Below are 26,480 nucleotides of genomic sequence, written 5' to 3' on the forward strand. Positions count from 1 at the left end.
TCAAAAAGTTATATTCTCCTCGCCTTCGGCTCGGTGAATATAACTTTTTTTTGGGTTGATAAATCCTGAAATGAACCTATGAAAAAGTCAATAATTGTATAATGTACATACTAAAATGATCCAATGAAGGGCCTCTTTTTTATATAAATCTGTTGCCCTAATAAATAATAGATATATAGGTGGACCTAAACATGTGAATATTATTTACTTTTTCTCACATTTTATACATAATATCCATGAAATCTGTTTCTTTACTTAAGTTTAGTTCAGTAATATGATATTTTAACGATTGAAATAAATTAATTTGCCCTTAAAATGTGATTTTTAACAATTTCCTTTTTAAGGACCTCATATTATTTTCCGGAGTTATGTATATTGAATAAATTTTATGTCAATGGTTATAATTGGTTAAGGTAATGAATTATCATTTTTTGAAATTGTTACAGATATATTTGATTGAAATAAAATAAAGGTAGTTCCCCTTTGGGGCCGCATATTTTGGTCTATTCAAGCCATCAGATCGTATATGTAGTCCATTTCTGATCCAGAATACTTTATAATTCTTAAATACAAACTTTCATGCTTTCTTCATAAGAAACATCTTTTCACACGCCGTTTTGAAATTAAACATACAGATAAATCTGATTACCTCCCTTTTAAGTATGTATCTTGAGAAACAAGAGTGTTTTGTAGTAAACTTTGTATATTTGTTATTACCAAATGGTTGTTTGTCTATGCTAGTAATATGTTATCCATGTTTAGATCATATGAAACATTACTTGATAAATAAAGTTCAATTTAAAGGAAAAAATATTTTTTTCAAGACATTTTTACCTCCCGTTTTTAAATTGATTTAAAAGGAGGTTCCCGGGCAGATATAACGTGTCTCCTCCTCTTGTAGGATTTGGGATACCTTAAAGTAACTTCATGCAAAATTTGGTGCTTTCTTCACAAAGGGGAACATCTTTGCCATTTTTTGTTCCTTATCTTACTCGCTATATAGGATTTATAGGAAAATATTTTCTTTTCCAAGCAATTTTATTGCATTGCAACATTATTTGGTTTCGTCGGGTCTTAATTTAGACAATAACCATAGTTTACATGACCCATTGGCAGAAAACAAATATTTATATGAAAAAGAATTTAACAACAAAGTACGCTCTTTGTAACTAAGACCAATCAAATTCGTTTTGACCATCCTCTTCCGTGTTGATTTACTAGGAAATATTCCACTTGATATGTATGCAAATAAAGGAATATTCCACTTGCTTTGTATGCATATAACAGAAATATTCCACTTGATATGTATGCGTATAAAGGAAATACTCCACTTGAAATGCATGCATATAAAAGAAATGTTCCACTTGATATGTATGCATATTATATATCTAGGTTGCATTTTACCAATAGTCTATAGATGTCAGGAATATATCCTTGAGCCTGCCATTAGTCATGTAAGTATCGCACTAGTCTGTTCACAAATAGGTTTTTGAAATATAATTACCAGGAAATAAGAATAATTGTCCAAAAAAGGCAGTTTTCTTTTGTCAGTTTCATCAAGGTTCCGGAAATGACATAAGGGTAGACGTATGTACAGGCAAACGATGGATAAACTTGATGCAGATTCTATGAGCATGTTCAATCTCCATTAAGATTGCTGGTGTCACGGATGACCCTAGCTCACAACCATACAAAGCTTTTAGGTAAAACAATGGACCTATAAATGGTTAAAAGTGTAAGTGGGTTTAAACGCTCAAGATGGATGCTACTGTTGACACGACTGAAGAAAGTCCCTCTTAGCTTTATTGCTGAATCGTGAATAGCAGATTTCATGTTGCATAGCGAGATGGTTATTGCTACAGTTAATACTTAAATCTTGGCATCAAAGCGCTGAAGTTTGTACACTGCCTGTTAAATACTAAAACACAACACTTAGATGCATTATACTCATAGAATAGTTATAGCAGATATCGAACATTCCTCGTAATCCAGATATAGAGTATAAGATGAGGATCATATCATTAGCAACTGTAGGGGAACTAGCACTAAGTTCATATATGCATGTTCCAAACCGGACTTTTCGAGATTTACAATCAATTCGTTGATGAATGATAGATACAGAATCGACGAAGATTTCCGCCCTGTCCAGTACGTACGCGTACCTTGAAGGACACTGAACTAGTTAGACTGTTACCACGGTATTTGACGAAATTTTTCACATTTTGGTACATATTCACACAAAAAAACATAAAACAATTTGTACCTATGTTGCACTCAAAAATAGTGCTTAATATACCATTATGCCACACACAGTCAAAAGCTATGCTAATAGAGAACAAAAACTTGTTGGATTTTTTAATTGACGATCACACTTTTTGTCTGTCATTCTTGCATAAAACCTTTGTCTTTTGCCGATTTCGGGCATGCACAAACAGGGAAAAAACGTGTACAAACAAGGAGATTCTCGTGAGCACGCGCTGTTGGTGAACGTTTTGAATATGCTGTTGCGGGTCCAACATAAGCAAATTATGGATCCCGAATCAATTTTGGCTGAAGTCGAAAGGTCCGAGACTTATGAAATCTTTTCATCTGCATTTTTATTAAAGATATCATTTTTCAACCTAACTTTACTTTAACTTGTAATAAGTGCTACCTCTCTTGATACGCGACTGCATTGACGTTCCGTATTATTGTACTATTACGCGTATTTGACTCAAAGTAAGTTTACACGCCGCGATTTAATCCCTGAAAATGATAGGCAAACAACATTTACAAAAATACAATTTCGTTTTCCAAATTAATTTGAGTCGAGAAAATTGACATGCTAACTTTAAATCTTACACTAAAACTTCTAAAAAATGTTTGTGTCTACTTTACACATCTATACAGTCTACTGATGTAATGATGGTGTGAAATGTAAAGCATAAACATGACGAGGCGTAAAGTTTGAAGGATTTTTCCATAGTTAATGAACATTTGATGAACAGAAGGTATTTATTATATATTTTTCAATTTATTTGTAGATCTCACCAACCATGTTTGAGTTTATAAATCCAATCTAAGTTGATTATATCGATGTTGGAAAAAAATCAAATTTTTGTGTTCAAACTTCGATCGCGATGGGGTGGGGTGCAAAGCAAAATTTTCTAGTTATAGGCATAGAGATTTCATTTTTAACGATATGAAGAATATAGGTATCGATACCAATTTCTATTAAACGATAATGTTACCATTTAACAAGCGTAAGGGACAGACTATTAATTTGTGTTCTGTCGGCACCTCACCTGCAAATTGTGTAAAGACAGGATGCCGTTTATGCCCTTTTCTCATAATTCCGAGCCTCTAAAGCTAAAGTTCCTACCGATATATCGGAAAAAGGGGGAGTCATACTTATTTTACATATATTTAATATTAAAGAAATTACCACGAGAATGTCCGCTCGACATGTATAAAATATGCACTGTTTCTGTATGCCCTGAAAATGCATAAATAAAACATGTGTCCATAAAACCTGAAACGGCCGACTTCGATCGACTAATGTCAGCTGAATAGTCTTGTTTTTTCGATATTTCCAGCACTTTAGTTGTGTTTTATGCAAGAATAACGATAACACACGTTTGTTTCGTGAAACAACATCTGCAGAATCCCTCGGGCTATGTTGGTGCACTCGCCCTACGGGCTCGTGCACCAACCAATCCCTTGGGATTCTGCAGATGTTGCGTAGGGCGAGTGCACCAACCAATCCCTTGGGATTCTGCAGTTGTTGTTACACAAAAAAACGTGCGTTAACCCTACACACATGGGTAGAAATATTGTAAACGTTCACAGTTACTAACGATCTGATGATCTGATCTACTACTTCAATTTGCAATACACGTCTGCTGTATTACGTGAACAATAGATAACCTTGTCATTGAAAACGAATCATTTCTTATTATTCGAAAGCCAGCCGCATACACGAAGTTCATATCCTATAGCTTTAGCTTCCACCATATCAGACAGGGACGCAATCGTTGTTCCATAGTCAATACACTGTTGCTTAGCTTGATCGAATGTCATGGAATATCTTTTATAATGACCAAGTGCATGGAAAACTGAAATAGTAAAGTATTTTTATAGCACGTTGTTTGACCATGTATTCTACTAATAGGTCATTTGATACAATTATATACATGTACCTTGCTTCAAAGTATGACACGAGAGTACGTTATTATAGGATTGTTATAACAGAGCCATGATAAGCAATGTTGTGTTCAGTTCTATGGATTTTGCCAGTATTGGATCCGACGAGATGCTATTGTGAAATCATAGGTCCATTCCATGTATTGTATTAATTACATCAGATGTTTCATTTCTACTACAGATATATAATATCACTCATTTCATAAAACACATTTATAACTTCGTAACTCACGTAGACATTATTTAAATACAGAAATATTCTTGCATGCCAGACAGGACTCTGTTGCACAAGATAACTCTCGTGCTGTTATTTATGAATTAATGTGTTAATTTTATAACTACATTAATGAAATAGTGGTTAAAAGAAAAGCATTCTTCTGATTCTAAAAGGTATGCAAGAAAAAGAATGTATCACTAGTTGAAGGTGTAGTCTTGAATCTCTGCTTTTCGGGTAACTGTTATACGGTAACTAGGCAGTTACACTCAAGCCAGATATTTCTGTAGGGATGTATAGTGAAGAAACAAACTGCGTTGTGGTTTCCAGATTCGACCTTTACTATATGTGTTATGTGTAACTATAAAACAACGTTACGTCGGAAGTGACGTCGACGTAAGCGCGGTACGTCACGTTACATAAACGCGCTATAAGTATGTTATCGATTCCCGACATACTCGGGGCCGCGAAAAGTAATCAGAATAGATAGAGGATATTTGTTTGTTTTGAGTGAATATGGAATATATCTCACTGAGAAGTGAGGAAAATTTCAAATATTTTCACGAGCGCGTAGCGCGAGTGAAAATGTAAAAATTTTCTCGCTTCCAGGGGAGATATATTCCATATTCACGAAAACAAACAAATTTTCTTTTTATTTTATGCTCAATTACGTTGAGATTTGCATTTTGCAACTATTTTTAATTTCAGCGCGGGAAACAGGCGCGCGTAAACAGACATGACGTCAGACGTGCTGTGACGTTATAAAGACGCATACAACATAAAGTTCCATTTTATTTTATTTTTTGCTGCATAACGTTATAAAATTCTCTTTAAGTAAAATAATTTGAATCGAGAAATAAACTATAAAGAACAAAGTGCGACTACAATTTTCATCCTGTTTTAAGCAAATAATTTAAAAGTCATACACAATGTAATGAGGGGTGGAGCTATATCTCTCACAGTGTGAAAATATAGATTTCATATTTTCACAGTGTGAGTGATGAAATATGAAAATATTTAACTGATAGAATGCAGTATTTCATTAGTTAGCATAAAATAAAACAAAATGTTTTAATAACATAATTACCTTAAAGAAACCACTATTACTTAAGAAAAAATCTTACGTAAATCACATCTTACATGGAACACAGTCTCTGATTCAATTATCAATTTTCTTTGAATTTTCACAGTCACTTCATGAAAGTTAATACACATCTAGAGGATACAATTTCACAATTGCGCGATTTTTAAGTCCATTTTGAGTTCGAATTTTAGCACTTCGAATAAGTCCATCTTTTCCTGGAACTAGTTCTTCAACCACAGCAAGTTTGCAAAGCAAACGGGGAACATCGTCGTGGACCAACACAACGTCTCCAACAGATATCGTCTGGTCATTTCTGCCTGTCGTCTGATGACGTTCTCTTAAAGCGGTTAAGTATTCGTGACGCCATCTGTCCCGGAAGTGGTTGATCATCGTCCTTTGTAGCGTAGCCCGTTTGATAACTGACGGGCGGTCACTCGGTACAGGGTTTGTAGGGACATCTTCTTCGTACGGTAGTTTGGTGATTCGTCTGCCGTAAAGTAAGTGTGACGGTGTAAGTATTTCCGATTCATCTAATGCGCCGGAAGTGACATACGTCAACGGCCTATCGTTAATCATCGCCTCAATTTCCGTAATCACAGTTTGCAACGTTTGGTAGGTGACATAGGACCGTCCCAACACTTTCTTTATCGTTGTTTTCGTCAGACCTATAAGACGTTCCCACATTCCACCGAACCAAGGTACGCGTTTTGGTATCATCTTCCACTCAATTCCTCTGCCGTTGAGTTCTTCTCTAACTGCGATAGACTGGACGAAATCCTGTAACTGTCTGGATGCTGATAAGAAGGTGTTGGCGTTGTCTGACATCATGACGTGAGGAACAGATTTTCTGCTATAAAAACGTCGGAATGCTTGTAGGAATGACTCTGTTGATAGATCTGAAACTAGTTCTAGATGAACTGATCTCGTAGTAGCGCACGTAAACAAGCATAAGTTGCCTTAACGTCGTTTCTGTTGTTATCTCGAACCAGTAATGCCCCGGTGAAATCTACTCCTGTGTAGGTAAACGGCTTGACGTCAGAAACTCTGCTCTTTGGTAGTGGAGGTGGATCAGGTGCTGGTTTACCAACAATCTTCTTACAGCAGGTACATTTACGTAGTATGACCTTCACATTTTGACGGATAGACGGAATCCAGTACTTCTGTCTTAAGAACGTGATAGTTGAACTAACGCCGGCATGTAGTAATCTTGAGTGTGCATCCTTGATAACCAAGTTGGTGAATTGATGTTTAGCTGGTAACAGGAACGGGTACTTTGTCATTTCGTCTAGCGGTGCATTGTGGATACGTCCACGGCACTTCAAAATTCCATTGTTGAGAAATAATGTAAGTTGTCTAGATAGTGGGAGTTTGTATCTCTTGGTCTGTATATCTTTCACTTCTGCTTGATATTTAGACATCTGGCAGCTTCGTATGCACACCTTCTCTGCCCTGTGAAGTTCCTCTGTAGTTAAAGTTTCTTGACTTCCAGTGGACCTCCCGCCTCGACAGTTATCTATGAAACGCAGTACATAAGCTGTAACTCTGGGTAACTTTGCCAACGAGCTGAATCTTGACATGTCGACAAAACTGCTGTTGTTCACTGGTAAAGCTGTATCTTCCGATTTGCTAGTAAGTACTGGATCTGTAATCGTTGCCATAGTAACATAAGTATCTCTTTCTTGCCAAACTGGCCAACTGTCAGGTGTAGTGAGCCATTTAGGTCCGTGGAACCATAGATTACTGATTTTGAAGTGTGATGTCGAAATTTCACTGGTGAGTAAATCTGCAGGATTGTCCTTCGTCGGGCAATACCTCCATTTCCGGTTTTCGGTCAGCTCGTGGATTTCACGGTTCCTAACGAATCGCTGGAGTGTCTTGGACGTCTGGAGCCAGTACAACACAATCTGACTATCTGACCAAAGGTGTATCTGTGGTATGCTGGTGTTCTGCTTCAGGTGCTTACAGAGTCTGGAACCAATCACTGCAGCCATCAGCTCTAACCTCGGTAACGTAACTTTTTCAACGGAGCAACACGCGTCTTAGCCATCATCAATGTAGACTGGTTGTCTCTGCAGACGTATGCCGTAGCACCATAAGATAACAAACTAGCGTCGCAGAATATTTGAATACAGGTGTAGTTGAATGTATGCGGTGTATTCTCAAAGTAGTATCTAGGAAACATAGTGGTTGTCACTGAATTCAAGTCTGTAATTAAACTACGCCATTTTTCTTGTATGTCGTGCGGTAAGGGCATGTCCCATAATTTTTGGAGAAGTAGCTTCGCTCTGATAGTAAATGGACTAAGTAGACCTAAGGGATAGTAGAGTCGGGACGTATGCTGCAATATTTCTCTCTTGGTAATAATTTGGTTAGTTGGGATGTTCTTCGCTGGATACAGTAAAACGTCACTCTCTGTGTCCCATCTCATGCCGAGTACCTTAGGACATCGATCTAAATCTAAGACTGAATCTTTGATTACTTGCACACGGAGCTTGTTACTGTTAGAATTCCAGGACCTCAAGTTGAAATCTGCAGACACATTAGCTCACGTGACTCGCTGTAGAACTGTAGAAGCTCATCTTCCTGTTGGAAGCTTAAAATAACGATGTCAACGTATAGATCTTGTCGTAAGTACTCACTCACCTTCTTGTCGCTGTTGAGTTCAAGGTGCTTCAATATTGTTGCGCTCAGAATGAAAGGTGATGACGTAGCTCCGAAAAGGACTGCACGGAATCTGTATGTTGTCAAGTCGATGTCTGGGTTGCTAGGGTCGCTGAGCCATAGAAATCGCGTGACATCTCGATCCTTCTAGTCTAGACCAATATTAAGAAAAGCCTTTTCTATGTCTGTTGCTATGGCGTATCTATTCATTCGAAAACGAAGTAGAATTCCAGTCAAATCATTCAATTCAGGTGGTGTAGACAACAGGCAATCGTTCAAACTAGGCTGGTCACGTGATTTACAACTGCAGTCATACACGATACGGATAGGTGTTGTGTTTGATTCCTTCTTTACGTGATGATTTGGTATGTAATGTACAGGGTGGGTGGGGGTGGCGTCTGCATCACATATCTCAATAAATCCGCGTTTTAACTGATCGTCTGTGATTTGTCCATATTTTTTCAGTAAATCCGGTTCTGTTGAAAGTCGTCTAATTGTGTTCTCTGTACGTCTCTTGCAAACTTCGTAGTTGGTAGGAAGCACGGGGTAATCTTCTTTCCAAGACAGCTTGGCCACATAACGCCCATCTTTGTACGTGATACAGTTTTCTTTATAGGTGTTTAGTATACCAGAAGTAGATGTTTCAGCCTCATCTTCAGATATCCCCATTGATTCGAGCTTCCAAAATCTCTCAAGGTCTGTGACATTAGGTGGCGCTGTAATGACATTAAACATGTAGCTAGCAGACGAATTTTTATTAGCAACCGGAAGTGGTCCTGACAGTAGATACCCGATCTTTGATTTCACTGCCGTCGGTCCGTTACCCCTGACGACCTCATTCTGGACGATCTGCCAATAGTAATCGGATCCAATCAAAAGCGATACATCGAAATCGTCGTCAGCGTCAGAAATAGGATGCGCAAGTTTAAGACCTCTAATATAGTTCATGCATTTCACTTCTTGCTGTAAGTTTAGTAATGGCAAGGCAATGGTCGGTAAAATAAGTACGTCTAGCGGTATGGTATCTCCCTGTTCGACGTGTAGAAACACTCTGCCCGTGGGTATATAACGACACTGTTCTGATTTACCACCAAAAGATGCTAAAGATATAGTGTCCGAACCGGTGTGTTTTAATTTCAGTTTCTCAACAAGCTCTTCTGTAATAAAAGACCTCTGCGCGCCTTCATCTAATAATATGTTTGTAGCAGTTGTAATATCATCTTGCGAACTTACTTGAGCGACTGCAGTCTTGAGCAGAATGAAGTTGAATAGCGGTTCCCGGCGTTCCCGTTGGACCGGAAGTAGAACTCACGAGCGGCGATGCACTTGGATTCAAACCTGGCACAGATGATGGTTGGTCACAAATACTGGAGTGGTGTTTTCGCTGACAGTTCCTGCACTGGAATTTGGAACGGCAATCCGAAACGTGGTGTTTTCCCAAGTAGTTGTAACATAGGCGTTTAGATTTTACAGTAGTAAGTCTTTCTTCAAGGGTTTTCACTTTTTCACAGTTTAGGGACGTATGTTGATCACCACGGAATAGACACAGTTTCTTTGATTTATTGTTATTACTGTTAGTTGTGTGCGGATGATTCTTTGTGTTTTTTCTTTCCAGTTCCAGTGAATAAAGACGCCGTCGGCACGTGTGGTTCTCTATTGTCGTCGGTCTGACCCACTTCTAAAATGTTAATTTCTCTGGCTATAGCTGCTCTCAAATCTTGCAGTTGCCATCGTGCGTTTCCGTGTTCTCGCGCTAAATTCCGTCGTAATTCGGCAGGAAATTTTTTCATGATTATAGGTACAAGTAAATCTCCATAAGAGTTCTGACATTCACCTAAAGATTCTAATCCCCGGATGTAATTCTCCATTTTGTCATGAAATCTGCGTAGACTCGCCACGCTGTTGTCTGGAATCGGCAAATCTAGAAGCGACTGCATGTAAGTATATATTATCTTGTGAGATTGTCCGAATCTTTCTTGTAACAAATCAATAGCATTCTTCATAATTTGCGTTAGTCAGTGGAAAACCTGCTATGGCGGTAGATGCAGTGTCTTGCAGTAAGGAACGTAAGTAGTTAAACTTTTGGACATCAGACAGAGGTTGGTTCAAATGTACAGCAGCCTCATATGAGTCCCAAAATGATTGCCATTGTGCGACATTTCCATCAAACGTCGGTAAGCTCAGTTTAGGTAGTCTATGAAATGACGAATTATCAGATTGTACTCTATAAATAGATCTACTAGAATGAGAAACGTTCTCACCTGATACAGTTGTAGCACTACCGTTAAAATCCTGCGAATCACGGATCACACTGCCGCTATTAGTGTCACTAGACTTCGTGATGTCCTCCTTCAGTTTCCGTAGTTTCAAACGTGAGTCAATGGAATATTCATCACTATCTACCAGTTCTGTTTCCAAATCGTCAACACCTGGATGATTTACAATCTTCTCGTTCAGATTCTTGATGATCTCTGCCTTCTCCTCCATGATTTCGAGCAGGGCTGTCTTCTCCCACTGTGACAACTCGTTGTTGAATTTCTCCAGTTGTATAGAAATAAGACGACGCTGGCCCTCTCTAGTAGAAATATGCTTTTGTAGATTCATCGTAATGATTGTAGAATTTCTCACGGCACCAACAATGTGTGGATGTATAGTGAAGAAACAAACTGCGTTGTGGTTTCCAGATTCGATCTTTACTATATGTGTTATGTGTAACTACAAAACAACGTTACGTCGGAAGTGACGTCAACGTAAGCGCGGTACGTCACGTTACAAAACGCGCTATAAATATGTTATCAATTCCCGGCAATTTCCACATGTACCTTCAATGAGCTAAAGATTATAACATAGTAAGAAATAACATTGTCTACCTGGGTATATCATTCGTGTCATTGTAGTCCATCCCTCTGCAAATTCTAACACCAATGGTATGCCAGGACTTTCCTCTGCATCTGAGATTGTATCGTTTACCGACAGAAGACAGTTTTCTGCCGGTGATTTGAACGATGCTGAAATACAACCCGGTCGCATGGAGCAATATGCTAAACACTGACTATGACTTCCGGCACCAAATTCCTCGGACAGATAATCCTGTTGCAATTTATAGTTTATCCGAGCTTTGTGTTTCATATTTGTAGATGTGGAATCAGTCCTTGGAATTAAAAGCAAAATTAGCAAACCGATCTTACATCTTGAACGAAGCATTTTCAGAAACCTTATACAAATGTCTGGGTACAATACTTATTTCAATATAAAACTACTGCGTGGCAAGCACAGTTTAAACGCATGCGTCTAATTGAATCAAATTAATCAAGTGGTTAGATGAAGAATATGTTGCGCTTATGAAATGTGAAAATTTGGTCAACCAAAATCAATAACCTGGCTTCAGGGAATTCGCACTTGTCAAAACGAAATTTAAAATAAAAATACATTCAAAACCTGGCACTCATTTTTTTTTTAAATTATTCATTTGATTTTGAAATAGTGCATTAAATTGATAAAAATATTTTTTCTGTAATAAAGCTAATGGAACAGTTTTTGTATAAATAATTAAATATGGATGACTTAAAATTGCATTTTTATGCTTGTAACGAGTGTAGATTAATGTTCCACTCAGCCCGGGATTAGAAGGCGATGTCAGTAGTAAATAGTGAATTCATATATCCACCGTTGCATGTCCATGTTCATATCCCTGAACTAGGTCACATTCACCTCAACTCTAAAGATAGCACGTCCGGGACAGATCACGCCACCACCTAGTGCCTATATAACTATGGGTTTTTTTTTGGGGGGGGGGGGTTCCCAGGTTGTCCCCCTTAACACGTGATACATGTCACAAATGACAACTGTTAGATTTTATGCATGTATTTACGTTAGTTGATGAGATTTAAATAGCCCGCTTAAACATTAAACGCTTAATCGAGCATAAAGAAGCATATGTAAAGTCTAATTAATATGAAAAAGACAAAGCCTCTGAGCGAGCGAAGCTTTAATGACAAAGAAACTATTCACTGCTTAAAATAATTAGTGAGAACCTATTCACTTGAAAAGAAACAAAAATTTAGTGTCATCATACCTGTAACAGCGAATATCATACGTTGCAAAATTTATGGAAAGCCGGTGTCACGGTGACGTCATTACCTGTTTGCCGCGTTCTTGTGGCTTTATGCTTACTAATCACATTTTATCCCATTATCTGGCCAATGCTTGATCTTTAAAAAGAAAATAATATGTTTTTCTACCAACTGGAAATCTTTCTTGCATTATTTTGAGTGATGGATACTATTCAGCAATCAAATGAAGTTCTGTATTCACTGCAAACAAAGCATTTCATGTGAGCGCCTGTCCACAAGGGACGCGCTTTTCGTAAAATAAAAGCAAAATTGAAATTATTTCCATAACATAGCTTTTTAAAAATGACGACACCTAAATGAATATAGAGATTGTAACTCAAATATGAAATTAAAAAAAAAAAACCTCAAACTTTTACTATAGTTTGTTTATTTTGTTCACTTTGCTGTTATCTCTATAAATTTATCTCTATAAATGTGTATTTGATCTTTCATATGTAATACATTTTCAACGTATCGATTATTGACAAGCTTTAAATGCAGAAGCGGAGATTCCTATATGTTTATCATTATACATGTTTATACATGTAGTAGGTCATACTATAGGCCTACTTCGCGTAAAAGTTAAGGGGTATATATAAAAATGATTTTAAAGAATCAGTGTTTACTTAGATGCTCCTAATCTCCCTTGTCACCGCTTCCTGATAGTCTGCGAGTACTTCTGAGCGTGTGACAGACCGTTTTATAGGGACTTAAGATGAAACCAGAATGTTATGTACAACACGGGCTTTTTCATCATTTCCTACGTGTTATGTCGTTTCAGGGGACTGATGGTTCACCTCCTGCGCCACCATGAGTATCCTCTCGGGCAAGAGGAGGCCGAGAGGAGGTAGGAGGAGGTAGTGACGAGAACCTCCTCGAACCCCAGAAACGCATAAAAAGTATAAGGAACCATCAGAATTAGCAACGAACTTAGCTTAGTCACGATATCCAATATAAAAGATTGATTCTATGACATTTACAAAGAAATACCTTATTTACAGTCGAAGTAAATACTGTATAAGGCGACACATAACAAGGGTTTTAGTAACACGTGGATCTTGGACAACACCATACTCGGGTATTGGTCAATACCGAACAAGAATCCTTACCACCATGACATAAAGCTCTTAGCGGAAACGGATCATGGTTTTGGTCGATCTAGTTGACCAGTAAACTTATTTTGGTCAACACTTCTGAAAGAGTGTTAGTCGACACGGCACAGTGGTCTTAATCAACACGACACAATTGTCTTGGACATCGCCACACAAACATCTTGGCCGCCACGGGATATACGCGATGACTGATACGACACTTCGGTCTTAGTTGATAGTTATCAAAGCAAGGGAATACTATAAATAAGTTTGTCTACCAAATAGTATATTTTTGTTTGGGAACCGTACCGAAAACGTGGGCGACCCCGTATATATCAAATTTAGTACTTTGATGTCCGAGAGTAGAAGGTCCTGACTTCTTTTCTTAAGAAACTGATAGTCGTCTTCCACTGCAGCAGTAAATATGTTAATACTTTTTTTATTTCCTCGCTGTTTCTAGGAAGCAGGTTTGTACATGTTATTACAAAATATTGAAAGGAAACTTGAGCGTACATCATTTACAGTATAATCAAGTTCCTTGTAAAGCTACGGTCTACAGATTTTGATAATTATAATCTACAATTTATATAAATCAATGATTGACTATTACTTGTTTTGGTAATTAATTGATTGAATGATTTTGTTTCAGACATAATAATTATTATGCACATTTAATAAACATACTACGAGCTTGATTTAACTGACTGTAATTTATTGATTGAATGACTTTATTTCAGACATGTACACATTTAATAAACATACTACGACTTGATTTTAACTGTCTGTAATATTATCTTGTGTAATTTTTTTTCTATTCTGTTGTGTTACCTAGAAACATTGTTAAATGTTCGATGCTTACAGAAATTAATTTAGTAAAGCATGAATGAATATTGCTGATACAAACATAACCTTCTTTCAAATAACTTGGACACTTTCTATAAAATTGTTGTACTGTATCACAACATACTTTCATGAATAGATATACTGTTCAAACCAATCGCAATTTGCAAAGCAGATTTTTGGCGCAGCCGTATTAAGCTCGATTTTGCCCGTAAGTAGACAAGCTGTCGACAGCCAATAAAACAGTGTTTGAATGAAAGTTATTTTAGACTGAGAGGGAAACTAACTTTGTAAGTCATCTTTTAATTTGTAAAAAAGCAATGAAATTCTGTTGTCTTTTCAGACTGTCATGAAAAGTGTTATTTTCATATCACTTGAACAGCCCAAATACACAACTGTTTCTACTACTAAAAGCTGATGTCGCAGGATGAGAAAACTATGCAGCTAGACCGGGACGTTTGAAATTCTTCCTCGAACTTCAGCGGGTAGGAAGTGATCTTGTCAGAAATGATAGTGAATATACCATTGCCTTGTGATAGTTTCATGACAATGCATCAATAAGTTACTAGATAGTCAAAATCCCTAACTTTTACCAAATCTAGCGGGGGAGGGGGGTGGTACTCTACTTTTTCGTGAACAAGGGAGATAATACTATATTTGAGAAAAGGTGATGTGCTAATTGATAAATAATTGCTAATTGAAAAATAATTGCGGTTTGGCGCTTATAGTTAAAATACTTTTTGAATTTATTAGCATAGCCAGCCGGACAAATACAAATCTACACCCCTAAACCTTCGGTGGGTAATAATAATCCTGTATTACTTTATCAGCAGGACATGAATATAGGAAGCGACAGACTCGCCCACACTCTGAGAGACATGTTGTTTTAACCATGACGAGAATTGGCCTAGATTTAAACGATATATTAGTAAGAGCAGCCTGTCGCATCTGACTATTGACAATAAATAACAAATACTGATTGAATGGGATAAGGCCGTGACTTTTATTATTATAATATTATTACAGAAATAAATGAAATATCATGGCATATTGTATGAGATGGAAGTATCATAAAAATTGAAAAAGCATGAAATGATAGATTTCTAGCCAAAATGCATAGAAACAAAATAGGCAACGCTATGATGCTGAAGCTCTATTTATGATAAGCACACATATACTAGACAATGGAGGGGAAAGAATGCGAATTTTGCTAGCAAATGCAGCTACCGAAAATCCGAGGCCAAGATGTTCAACGAATTCTCAACATCATGACAATGGATTTTGCTCTGATTGCCTAAAGTATGCTGATAGACGTGTATACAATATGCCATACCGAAATGCACAAAGTGTGTTGAGGGCCACCAAATATTTTATGAAATAAAATTTGCCCATTAAGAGGTACATTGAATTATGTATTTAATTACTGAACAGCCACGTGCAAACATACATTTCTTTAATAATATCAGATCTTCTGGATTATTTACTTTCAAAGATGGCATTATAAGCTATAATCAACTCTATTTGATAATATTTCTCTTGATTTTACCTAATCAACACTATATGGCAGTTACTTTTTCCTCGCAAATTTGTTGGATCTAATCCGAAATATATCAGGCGGTAATCTTTATCAGACACGTACTTTTTAATTCAGTCATTATTCAAGTATGTAATTACGTATATTTGAATAGATCAATACTTTTACTTAATAGTTGTTTTTGCTTACCCTACTAGCAAAGTTTCCATTTGTTTTCACCAGTCCAAGGTAAAAGAACTCTACCGAGGTCATACCACCCTGCCACTCCCAGTGTATATTTAGATTTAGCAAAGTCTCTAATTCAATCCGCCAAATGGTTCGACAGTGCTCTCATGCTGCCCTTCTGTTCTTAGTGTACTGTTTGAATCGTTCGTTCTTCTTTCTTTGCTCCGGTATGATAACATATATCGACAGCACAATGCCAATGACAAGAGGATGTAGAAGCTGCATGCACAAGGAACTAAATAAAAGTAAATATAATATCAAAATTATTTTTTCTATTTTAATGGGTTTAATGTCGCCAATTCAAATCTTTAAATAACAAAAATACTATACAGATTTTTGTTGTTGTTTTTTTGTTTGTTTTTTGTTTTTTTTTTTTTTTTTTTTAATTATTGATGAATGATTCATTATAACGATAATGACACAAAGCGTACAACCCTAGATTTGGCACTGTGAACGAAAATAATTAGTTAGATGGCGGCAGTAAGATATCATAGTGACGCAATATTCAAGAATCATTGTTATTGCAATTTCTTACGACTAAGTCATTGGCAGTATAATACGAAATATTTTCATACGTAATACATACATGCACAAAAAGCATCTAGCACCGAATAGCAAAGTCGCATTTCAAAAGCAAAATTTGTATGACATATGCTGTTCAAATCACTTCGATCAATTTAACCTACATAGACAACCTGTTTTACAAAAGCCGCAAGAAAACAGTTTAATAACAAGCATTAACATAGATATTACGGACACAAACTTATGTGTAGTCTGTATCACATACGGTAGAACAAAGCGGACTAATAACAACGTTTCAATAACATCGAAATTTATCCTCTGCTTCTACAACAACCACATCAAAACAGTTTTTGATAACAAGCGTTTAAATAGATAATTTGGTCACTAACCGATTTAGATGGCAGAGCAAAACAGACCAAAGACGACGGTTTAATAACATATAGCTTTTACCTGACTACTTACCTTCAGGTATTGCTACCTAGAACATATTTTAACAACTTTACCAAATAACAGCATAAATTTCTATTGTCCACCTGTATGTTTTCTTTACCCATCATCCAAAAGAAATTTCCTTTCAATACCTGCTTAGAAATAAAACAAAGCAAAAGATTGTACTGATGTATATACTTAATGCATGATTAATTTTTTAAACTATTGCCAGTTTCGGAAGGTCAATAAAGTACTGCTGTAATTATCGCCTAATGTACAGTAAAATGCATAGACTAATAACCATCATCATAAACACCACCACCATCATCATCATCATCACCATCATCATATTTTACTTTGTGTTTAAAGGTATGATTAATAGCACAACGTCGCCATCAACATCCTCATCATGAGGATACCATCAAAATTATATAAAAAGAACAAAAAATAAATAACCACGATATTATATTTCTTAAACTAGAGATGCTTTTGAGAAAAGCGCATGTCTCCCACAACTGTCTTATCAGATTTTCAGTGATTTGATTATAACTGACTGCCTTATCAGACTTTCAGTGCTTTGATTATAAAAACAAGTTTCAAGGGCCAAAATTCCAAAGTGCATGGACCGATTTGACAGGTTATCGAACTTTGCCGAGGTCTTATGGTCGAACACATTTTGTTTAAGTTTGGTGAAGATTGTTACGCTTTCAAAGTATTCAACTGCTATTGGCAACAACCAAAGAAAGATACGTTCATTCATTCCCAAATTTGCAATCATATATATATATTTTTTATATATATATATATCGTAAATAACCGATGTTTGTTGGACATTAATAAATAACACATGGAAATATTTAGAATTACATTGTATTCAAGAGCTTTAGTGGCCAATTATCGTAACTTTTCATTCATCTTTAATTTAATGAAATACGTTATAAATAAAAAATACAATTTGTTCAAAAACTTATCTTCATTTTTCTTGCATCCTCCTCTTTGTGGCAACTTTACTGGAAAACGCCAGCTCTTCAAACATGTGATGAAGGTATTTTTGTACACGAACTATCGACTTGTCTGCTTAATTATTTGTGAAGGAATAAACCGGTTTGAAATATAAAATGATAAAACTGACCACACCCGTGACCAGCTCGTGCGTGAAATTGATTAATCGAGGCATGTTATACTGTATGGACTGGATTAGAGTAATAGAAGCAGAAATTATAGCTCTTGTGTACCTACTGAAAAATAACATAGATGTATTTCTCAAGAGAACATAAAGTCCTTTATTTACTTAATCTAATAGTACATAGTCGAAACATCTCGATTTTTCTTTTAGAGTCACACTAAAGACAAATATAGTATTGTTTTTTGGGACATCAGTGTCATTCTTTGCACAAGTGGCGCACAAGTGACACTGGATATATGTCTGCCTTGAGCGATTAACGCCAAACAAAATGATTTTCTTGACATCACTGAAATGTTCATATCCATTCGCACCAATCAGAACAAGGAATATAATCGTCTGAATATGGTATCCCTACTCAAATTGCAATGACGTTTGTATCGCAAGAAGAACTCTGATGGTATATAATGGCAGAGCTGAAAAAATAAGCCATGCAGTATCATTTCATTGTAATCTAAAACAGCGCTCAGCATCGCCAGTTACATTTCGGCCATTTAAAAAGACCGACAATGTCCATCCCCAAGAACATCTGACACCTCCCGGTTCAATCTGGCATTTACTATGGTAAGAGCAGTGTGCTGATTATGTTGCTCAGTTTCTCTCATCTCAATAAGGATTGTCTTCTTGTTAATTTTCTCTCTGTGGTGAACTGGTAGTAATCTCTACAGAATGGTGTGCCGTAAAGACTTGATAGGTTGATTTATATCCAATATTAAAGTCACTTGTTCTCGTCACCTAAATAACCTGTTTGACATATCTGCAAATGTCTAGATTATTGTTAACGTCTATAGCAACAGATCTGATAGTCCGTCCTGCAACTCCTTGTATTTTTTTTTCGGACGGGTGACTTCGCAAAAAAAGTTCTAGGTAAGGTCGAACAGAAACTTATGCTTCTACATTTAATTCAATATGTTTTAAAGAGGTTGTGAATCATTATCTCTCAAAATTGAAACACAGATGCTTTTTAACAAAATATTAAGTAGATTATATTTTTGCTCCCAAATTCATAATAAGTAGGGCCGGCATCATTTTACTAAATAGGGTCGGGACATCGGAAACAAACATTTGTTCACGTTTACAAATTAAATATCTGGTAAATAAATTATTACCTACCGATTTACTGTCGTGAACTTGTGAAACAAGCAAGCGGGGCAAGTTGTTACACTGCACCAATGTACCCCGTGCTCAATATAACAACATGCCCCGACCCTACCACACGTGACAACATCTAAGATAGACAACTCAAGGAAAGCATGTTACCTTTAGAGATTTTACGGTTTTAAGCACAAATCATTGTTTAGTCAAACAATGTTTATAAAATCTAATATGTATCTAAAGTGTGCACATGAACCGAGTATGTACGGAAAACTCAAAAATTCACTTATGTGGCTAAAAATCACGCTTTTTTGTCTATTTTCCAAATAACTGTTTTCAAGTAAACAATACGTCCGTAAAAGATGCCGACATTGAAAACTAACGAGCACGCATAATCTGTGACTTCAAATGATGCGTCATCACTTCACTAATTGCATTGTAACAACTTACCCCGTGTAACAACTATCCCCGGTCTCCCCTACTTTGAATATAAGCAATAAGAGGCGTCGTAGACTATAAGGATCTTACATGCCTGCCTGTGTAAGACCGGTTTTTTCCCTACCCGAGGGACAGTGTGGAATGGAAAACCGAGCGTTTGCGAGGTTTTTTATCCAAACAGTCCCGAGGGTTGGGAAAACAGCTGTCTTACACAGGAAAACATGTAAGATCACTTTTCTTGCCTATCACTTTCAAAACAGATCGTGGTGCTAAATAGATTTGGGTATTTCCTTGCATTATTTTTATAGTTTATGACGTCATAATAGTTTCAGTACTATGTGACGTCACCTAAGTGCACGCTATTTTAGACAAGATTTTTCCCTAGGGAAAAACAGGAATATCTATCCCTGGCGCGTGCTCAGACAAATGTATACTTTCCCCGCTAGGTAGGCAAGAATAACCTGTGCAATGCCATCACGACCCCACGTTGGGCGCCAAATGTCACAGGGTGAGAACACACTAGGTAACCCGATATGTTCGGCGCAGGATGCTATGTTCGGCGCAGGATCGATACATTGATTTGAAAACTTTAGTGGTGTTAGTATTCTCCTTATTTCGGTCTATAAAAACAAATAACCAGTAAAATCACCTTACTAGTCTTATCACGTAATAAATGAAGTTTCCAAAACCGATTTAAAATCCTGAAAAGATGCCATTTTAAGCAAAAACGGCGAAGTTAAATGTTAAACTTTACTCCAATTTCAGCAATTTTAAAGTTTATAACCACAGTTCTTTTAAAATATTGAAAAAAACAAAGCCAATATCTTTATGAACTATATTTCTAGCATAAAACTGCTGTTATTGTCACTTTTCGGGGATGTTTTAACAGGAGAGAAAACGTGTGTTAACAAGAAGATTCTCGCGCTCGCGTGCTGTTATAACACCTTTTTATATATGCGCGTTCCGTGGCAAAGCGTAAACGTCATTCGGCCCCAAAACGGATAATTCAAAACGAAATGACGGCAACGTAAATAAACAACTCAGACATTCCCGCGCATTTCGTGGAAATTTAATGACGTTGAGTGACAATGTATCCATTTATCAGTTTTTACGCGTTTAATGCTAGAATAGCGTTAGCGCATGTTCATTTCGTGTTATAACATCTGCAGAATCCCTCGGGATACGTTGGTACCCTCGTCCTAACGGGCTCGGGCACCAACCAATCCCTCGGGATTCTGCAGATGTTATAACACGAAAAAACATGCGTTATCCCTACAGTATCAACCTTTTTCCTGCCATCCTTCCAAATCATAATGTCGAAATCGGTGTTTTAGTGAAGATTTTTAGGTTTGAAATACACCATATGCACGAAGAAAGGCGATGTTTGGCGCAGGATAAAGATTTTGCGGCGATGTTCGGGAGCAGGTTATTGTAAACTTCAACACAAATATCGCAATGACCGTTTTTGACGCTGTCAAGCAGATTTATGATATCTAATAGATTTTGCTGTATGTATTTAACGGTTTAGTATATCATGTACTTGTTGTTGTTTTTTGGAGACGTGTTCATATACATACATACATACATACATACATGCATGCATAGCGGATAGAGTGCAGTGATCAATTTGGACACTGTCAAGCAATTGTGTCTATTGTTTATATCCGATTCCTTTAAGATATTATGTATTCTCATGCATGTGCCTGTGTCCATAATTCAATACAAGAAGAGCTGTTTCAGCCAGTTAGTAAGACCATTTATTGTTATACAAACTTTAAGATATTCGCCCTGGCCCTGATCGTTTTTAGACTTCCGAAGCATGTTAAGGTTTATCCATATGAATTTTATTTATTTAATAAAAGATATACGCTGATGCAGTAAAATGTTCAGTATTGGCATATATCATTTATGGCGATAGTCACAATGTGACTGTTAGGTCTAAAATATAAGGAAATGAAACTATATTACTGTATTCAGACAAAACTATTCGATGATCTAGGGATAACGCATGTTTTTTCGTGTTATTACATTTGCAGCATCCCGAGAGATTGGTTGGTATCCGAGCCCTTTTACGCTTTACCAATGAATATGTAAAAAGGTGTTATAACAGCATGTGAACTCGAGATTTTCTCTGTTATCACACGTTTTCTCTCCTGAAAAGTGACAATAACTGTTACAGCAGTTTTATGCTAAAATGTGTTACTAACAACTAGTATCACATGTCATACAGGTTTCTAAGGACGGCAAAATACATGTTAATCTAAAACGAGGGGATACATGTGTTGTAATATTATAAATGCGCGTTCCGTGGCAAAGCGTAAACGTATTACGGCCCCAAAACGGACATTTTAAAAGGAACTGACGTCAACGTGAAAAACAACGTAGACATTTCCGTGCATTTCATTCAAACGGATTATGCAGCAAGAAAAAAAATATTATGTCGTGTTTGTCTTTCTAACGTTACATCACGTCTGACGTCAAGTTCATTTACGCGCGTCTGTTTCCGGCGCTGAGATTACTAATAGTTGCAAAATGCATATCTATCTCAACGAAATTTAGCATAAAATAAAAAGAAAATTTGTTTGTTTTGAGTGAATATAGAGTGAATATAGAATATCTCACCTCAAAGTCAGAAAATGTTCATATTTTCACTCGTGCTACGCGCTTATGAAAATATTTGAATTTTCTCACTTCTCAGTGAGATATATTCCATATTCACTCAAAACAAACAAATATCCTCTATTTACTTGGTTTATACGCGTTTTATACTTGAATAGCGTTAGCGCATGTTTTTTGTTGTTTTTTTTTTTCGTGTAATAATATCTTCAGAATCCCTCGGAAATCGTTGGTAACGGCGGCTTAACGGGCTCGGATACCAACCAATCCATCGGAATTCTGCAGATGTTATAACACGAAAAACCTGCGTTATCCCTAAATTATCGAATAGTTTTGTCTGATACCCCAGTTGTCCAGTACAGTAATATAGTTTCATTTCCTTATATTTTAGACAGTCACATTGTGACTCTCGGCATAAATGATATAATCTATGCCAATGCTAAACATTTTCCTGCATCAGCGTATATCTTTTAAAACTCAACATTTCTATAAAAAATATATAAAAATTCATATGGATAAATCTTTACATGCTTCGGAAGTCTAAAAACGATCAGGGCCAGGGCGAAGATCTTAAAGTTTGTATAACAATAAATGGTCTTACTAACTGGCTGACACAGCTCTTCTTGTATTGAATTATGGACACAGGCACATGCTTGAGAATAGGTAATATCCTAAAGAAATCAGATATAAACAATAGACACAATTGCTTGACAGTGTCCAAATTGATCACTGCACTCTATCCGCTATGCATGTATGTATGTATGTATGTATGTATATGAACACGTCTCCAAATAAAAACAAGTACATGATATACTAAACCGTTAAATACATACAGCAAAATCTAGTCGATATCATAAATCTGCTTGACAGCGTCAAAAACGGTCATTGCGATATTTGTGATGAAGTTTACAATAACCTGCTCCCGAACATCGCCGCAAAATCTTTATCCTGCGCCAAACATCGCCTTTTTTCATGCATATGGTGTATTTCAAACTTAAAAATCTTCACTAAAACACCGATTTAGATATTATGATTTGGAAGGAAGGCAGGAAAAAGGTTGATACATATAGTCCATAAAGATATTGGCTTTGTTTTGCAATATTTTCAAAGAACTGTTGCTATAAACTTTAAAATTGCTGAAATTGGAGTAAAGTTTAGCATTTAACTTCGCCGTTTTTGCTTAAAATGGCATCTTTTCAGGATTTTAAATCGGTTTTGGAAACTTCATTTATTACGTGATAAGACTAGTAAGGTGATTTTACTGGTTATTTGTCTTTATAGATCGAAATAAGGAGAATACTAACACCCCTAAAGTTTTCAAATCAATGTATCGATCCTGCGCCGAACATAGTATCCTGCGCCGAACATATCGGGTTACCTAGTGTGGAGAAAAATATGCAGCTAGACCGGGACTCGAACCTGGGGCCTAGGAATACCGTCCCGATGCTCTATTGACTGAGAAACCCCGCCGCCTACATACCTTCTCCCCATAATAATACATACCTTCTCCCCATTTTAACAGTTTAAAAGTTCTATACCGTGACACTAATATCTTCCGTATGTAAAACAGTTACACATTTTTCTATCGTTGAAACACAGTCACTTTTTCCAGCAACATTGCAAAATAATTTTTCACACAAGTGAATACTATTCCAAAAGTATATATTAAATACCAACATTTTACAGGTTGAAATGTGCCATAATTACCATGGTATAATTGCATTTCCCTCCAATACAGGGGTTCTTTCTTCTGTGTACTTATCATGAAATAAAGACCTAACATTTTGCTATTTTGCTAACTGCACCAAAGGTATTATCTTTTAAACATACGTTAATTGCAATAGTCAATATTTTGATAAAACAAAAATTTCCACGCACATTTTACTGTATAAATTTTAATTTGCCAACAGCATGTCACCAAAATCTGGGTATCACACTATTTCTATTACATCCTTTCTGATTTTATTAATGGTAAATATACAAGTATTTGTTACAGGTAAGGCACTTCACAATTGGAAGTAGGGAAACTCTCGAAAATCTGTGTGCATCATTGAATTAAAGCCATATGTAATAATATAATGTAACAAGTTAACAACTTGACATTTTATAGTTTTATTTCTCTAAAATCACTTTCAAAACTTATATCCATGACAACATTTGATCGGTGAGGGCCAGATTTTTTATGTCTGGAAGTATTCTTGACGCAATGCAGAGAGTCCGGCGTTTAACCATCATGTCCGGCTGTGAAGGATAAATTAGGTGGGGAAATGTCATTTGACTAGTGTAGCCAGTGACCTTTCCATCACAGTATGGTACGAGTACCCATTTTCGTCACTTGTAAGCGGCTGTTTATCATATTGTCAAACAAGCTGTACAATTAACGGTCTGGTTGGACTACCAGTTGATCTACCTATATTGAAATTCGGATATTCAAACAAACATTTAACCTTGAACCAGCGCTTGATTTTACTTTGATATAAAAACCTATCCTCCATACATTGCCTGTAGGATGTTTGAGTGAGTATATGCTATCTAACTAGTCATCGATGAAAATGGGTGATTTAGTATTGAGAAAAACGTGTAACGAGACTTCCAATTACTCAATAATAAATTTTGCACACACTATGCAATAGATTGTCACAATAATAAACCAGTATCCAGTATGCAAAGGTGTGCTTCCTAGCTGACAGTTAAGTAGTTAGTAACATTAACTGCAAGTTATACAAATAAATATAGTTCTTAATCTCTATCACAATACTGTATTCTGAACCAAGATGCTATCATTTGTGTACAAGACACAAAGAAATGACATTTATTGATATATGAGATTCTGAAGTATTTCTTTTGTGTCGAATATTTTCGCATATTGAACAAAATATACAGATGGTACTTGTCTTCTATACAGTCGTGGCACAGTGTGTATAGGAATGCAATACTAGATTTACAGTAAATACTATCTGTGGCATCAATTTCAGCTTAAAAATCCAAATTTTGTTTTAATACATGTTCATGTGGTAATTTTCTATTTTCAGCAAAGATAGTTTTGCATAATTGTAAATACTGGTTTTTAATCGCTGTTAATTAATATGACTGTGTTGATAATTACATTTGATTAATTTCTCTCTTACTTCCTATGATATTATTTATAGCCACAACCGTCACTACAAAAGTTTCGTTCAATAAGCAAAAACTCTTTTAGAATAAAGCACTACAAACGCAGGCATGAAACGGTCGGTAGTCTCGACTTACAAAATGACTACACTGAAGAATAACATCTTTAAAATCTTTATCCAGTACTTGACCCGGCTTTTACATGCTACCCTGTATGAAGTATAACGACTGCCACAACATAACATAGATTCTTAACATGATCTACAGTCCATAAAATAAACAAACATAGTTGTAAACATGGACGAATCCAAACGGAAGAGGAAGAAGCATTTTATTGAACTATTTCGATGGCAAAATACAATACATATCTGCAGCCCTGACCAACCTATAAACCGGACCAGTCTGTTTTATAAGTGCATCATCACTGTTGACTCATTTAAACGAGTTGTACGTAGTGGGGTGGGAGAGGGGGGGGGGGGGTTAAAATTCGTTTAGATACATGCACATGTACACTCCATTATATAGTTTCTTCATAATTCTGAATCATAAGAAAACAAAGGCTCAAGTACCAAAATATGTTTCTATTCATTTGTTTTGCGATTATATTGATAAGGAAACGAAAGAAAAATGCACTGAAGCGAAACAATATTGCTCGGCTTATTGATAATATACAACAAGGCTCGAGACCGTTTGAATTTGTACAGTAATGATGATAAGGGATTTGTAATAGAAAATATCATAAATCCTTTAAATGAAAACCTTCAACTTATGACTGGTGTAGATCGAAATCTGATACTCACTGGAGACGAACATTTTCGACCCGGCTCCTCACGGTTCATGACAAAATTGCATTAAGTCTTGACAGAATATCGCTTGTTCTTTTGCTTGAAACTCAGAATTTTTGTACTAGCAACAACTGTATAAATGAGCTGGATCAAGCCCTCTCTGCTCATAATGTTTTGTTTCCCAGAATTTTACAGGGCGACCCAATTTTTACGGGAAAATCTAATTTTAGATGACATCACAATGTAAACAAAAACTTTCATATAAATAGCCCGAATTTTAAATGGCCGTCACTTGATGTTGGGAAATTGATCGGAATGTTAGAAGATAGAATTGATATAGAATAAGATAAGAATAGAA

At 36.3% G+C, this 26,480-nt stretch overlaps 3 protein-coding genes across 3 annotated transcripts; all 3 read right to left on the reverse strand.

The window, feature by feature from the left end:
* Positions 1-6,388: 6,388 nt before the first annotated feature.
* LOC128559347 (uncharacterized) lies at positions 6,389-7,471 on the reverse strand. The gene has a single exon (XM_053550668.1). The coding sequence runs from the start codon at positions 7,469-7,471 to the stop codon at positions 6,389-6,391; it is 1,083 nt and encodes a 360-aa protein (XP_053406643.1).
* An 817-nt stretch (positions 7,472-8,288) lies between these two features.
* On the reverse strand, positions 8,289-10,009 carry LOC128559348 (uncharacterized). The gene is made up of 2 exons (XM_053550669.1): positions 9,814-10,009; positions 8,289-9,298 (listed from the first exon to the last, which is right to left on the reverse strand). The coding sequence occupies exons 1-2, from the start codon at positions 10,007-10,009 to the stop codon at positions 8,289-8,291; spliced, it is 1,206 nt and encodes a 401-aa protein (XP_053406644.1).
* A 118-nt stretch (positions 10,010-10,127) lies between these two features.
* On the reverse strand, positions 10,128-10,745 carry LOC128559349 (uncharacterized). The gene has a single exon (XM_053550670.1). The coding sequence runs from the start codon at positions 10,743-10,745 to the stop codon at positions 10,128-10,130; it is 618 nt and encodes a 205-aa protein (XP_053406645.1).
* Positions 10,746-26,480: the final 15,735 nt, after the last annotated feature.

The sequence above is a fragment of the Mercenaria mercenaria genome, chromosome 9, assembly GCF_021730395.1.
Source record: "Mercenaria mercenaria strain notata chromosome 9, MADL_Memer_1, whole genome shotgun sequence".
NCBI lineage: Eukaryota > Metazoa > Mollusca > Bivalvia > Venerida > Veneridae > Mercenaria > Mercenaria mercenaria.

Coding starts and splice junctions, on each gene's coding strand:
- LOC128559347 (XM_053550668.1), bottom strand. CDS start 7,471: ATGGCTGCAGTGATTGGTTCCAGACTCTGTAAGCACCTGAAGCAGAAC.
- LOC128559348 (XM_053550669.1), bottom strand. CDS start 10,009: ATGGAGAATTACATCCGGGGATTAGAATCTTTAGGTGAATGTCAGAAC. Junction 9,299..9,813: donor AATTAACATTTTAGAAGTGG/GTCAGACCGACG, acceptor CTTTTATTACAG/AAGAGCTTGTTGAGAAACTG.
- LOC128559349 (XM_053550670.1), bottom strand. CDS start 10,745: ATGAATCTACAAAAGCATATTTCTACTAGAGAGGGCCAGCGTCGTCTT.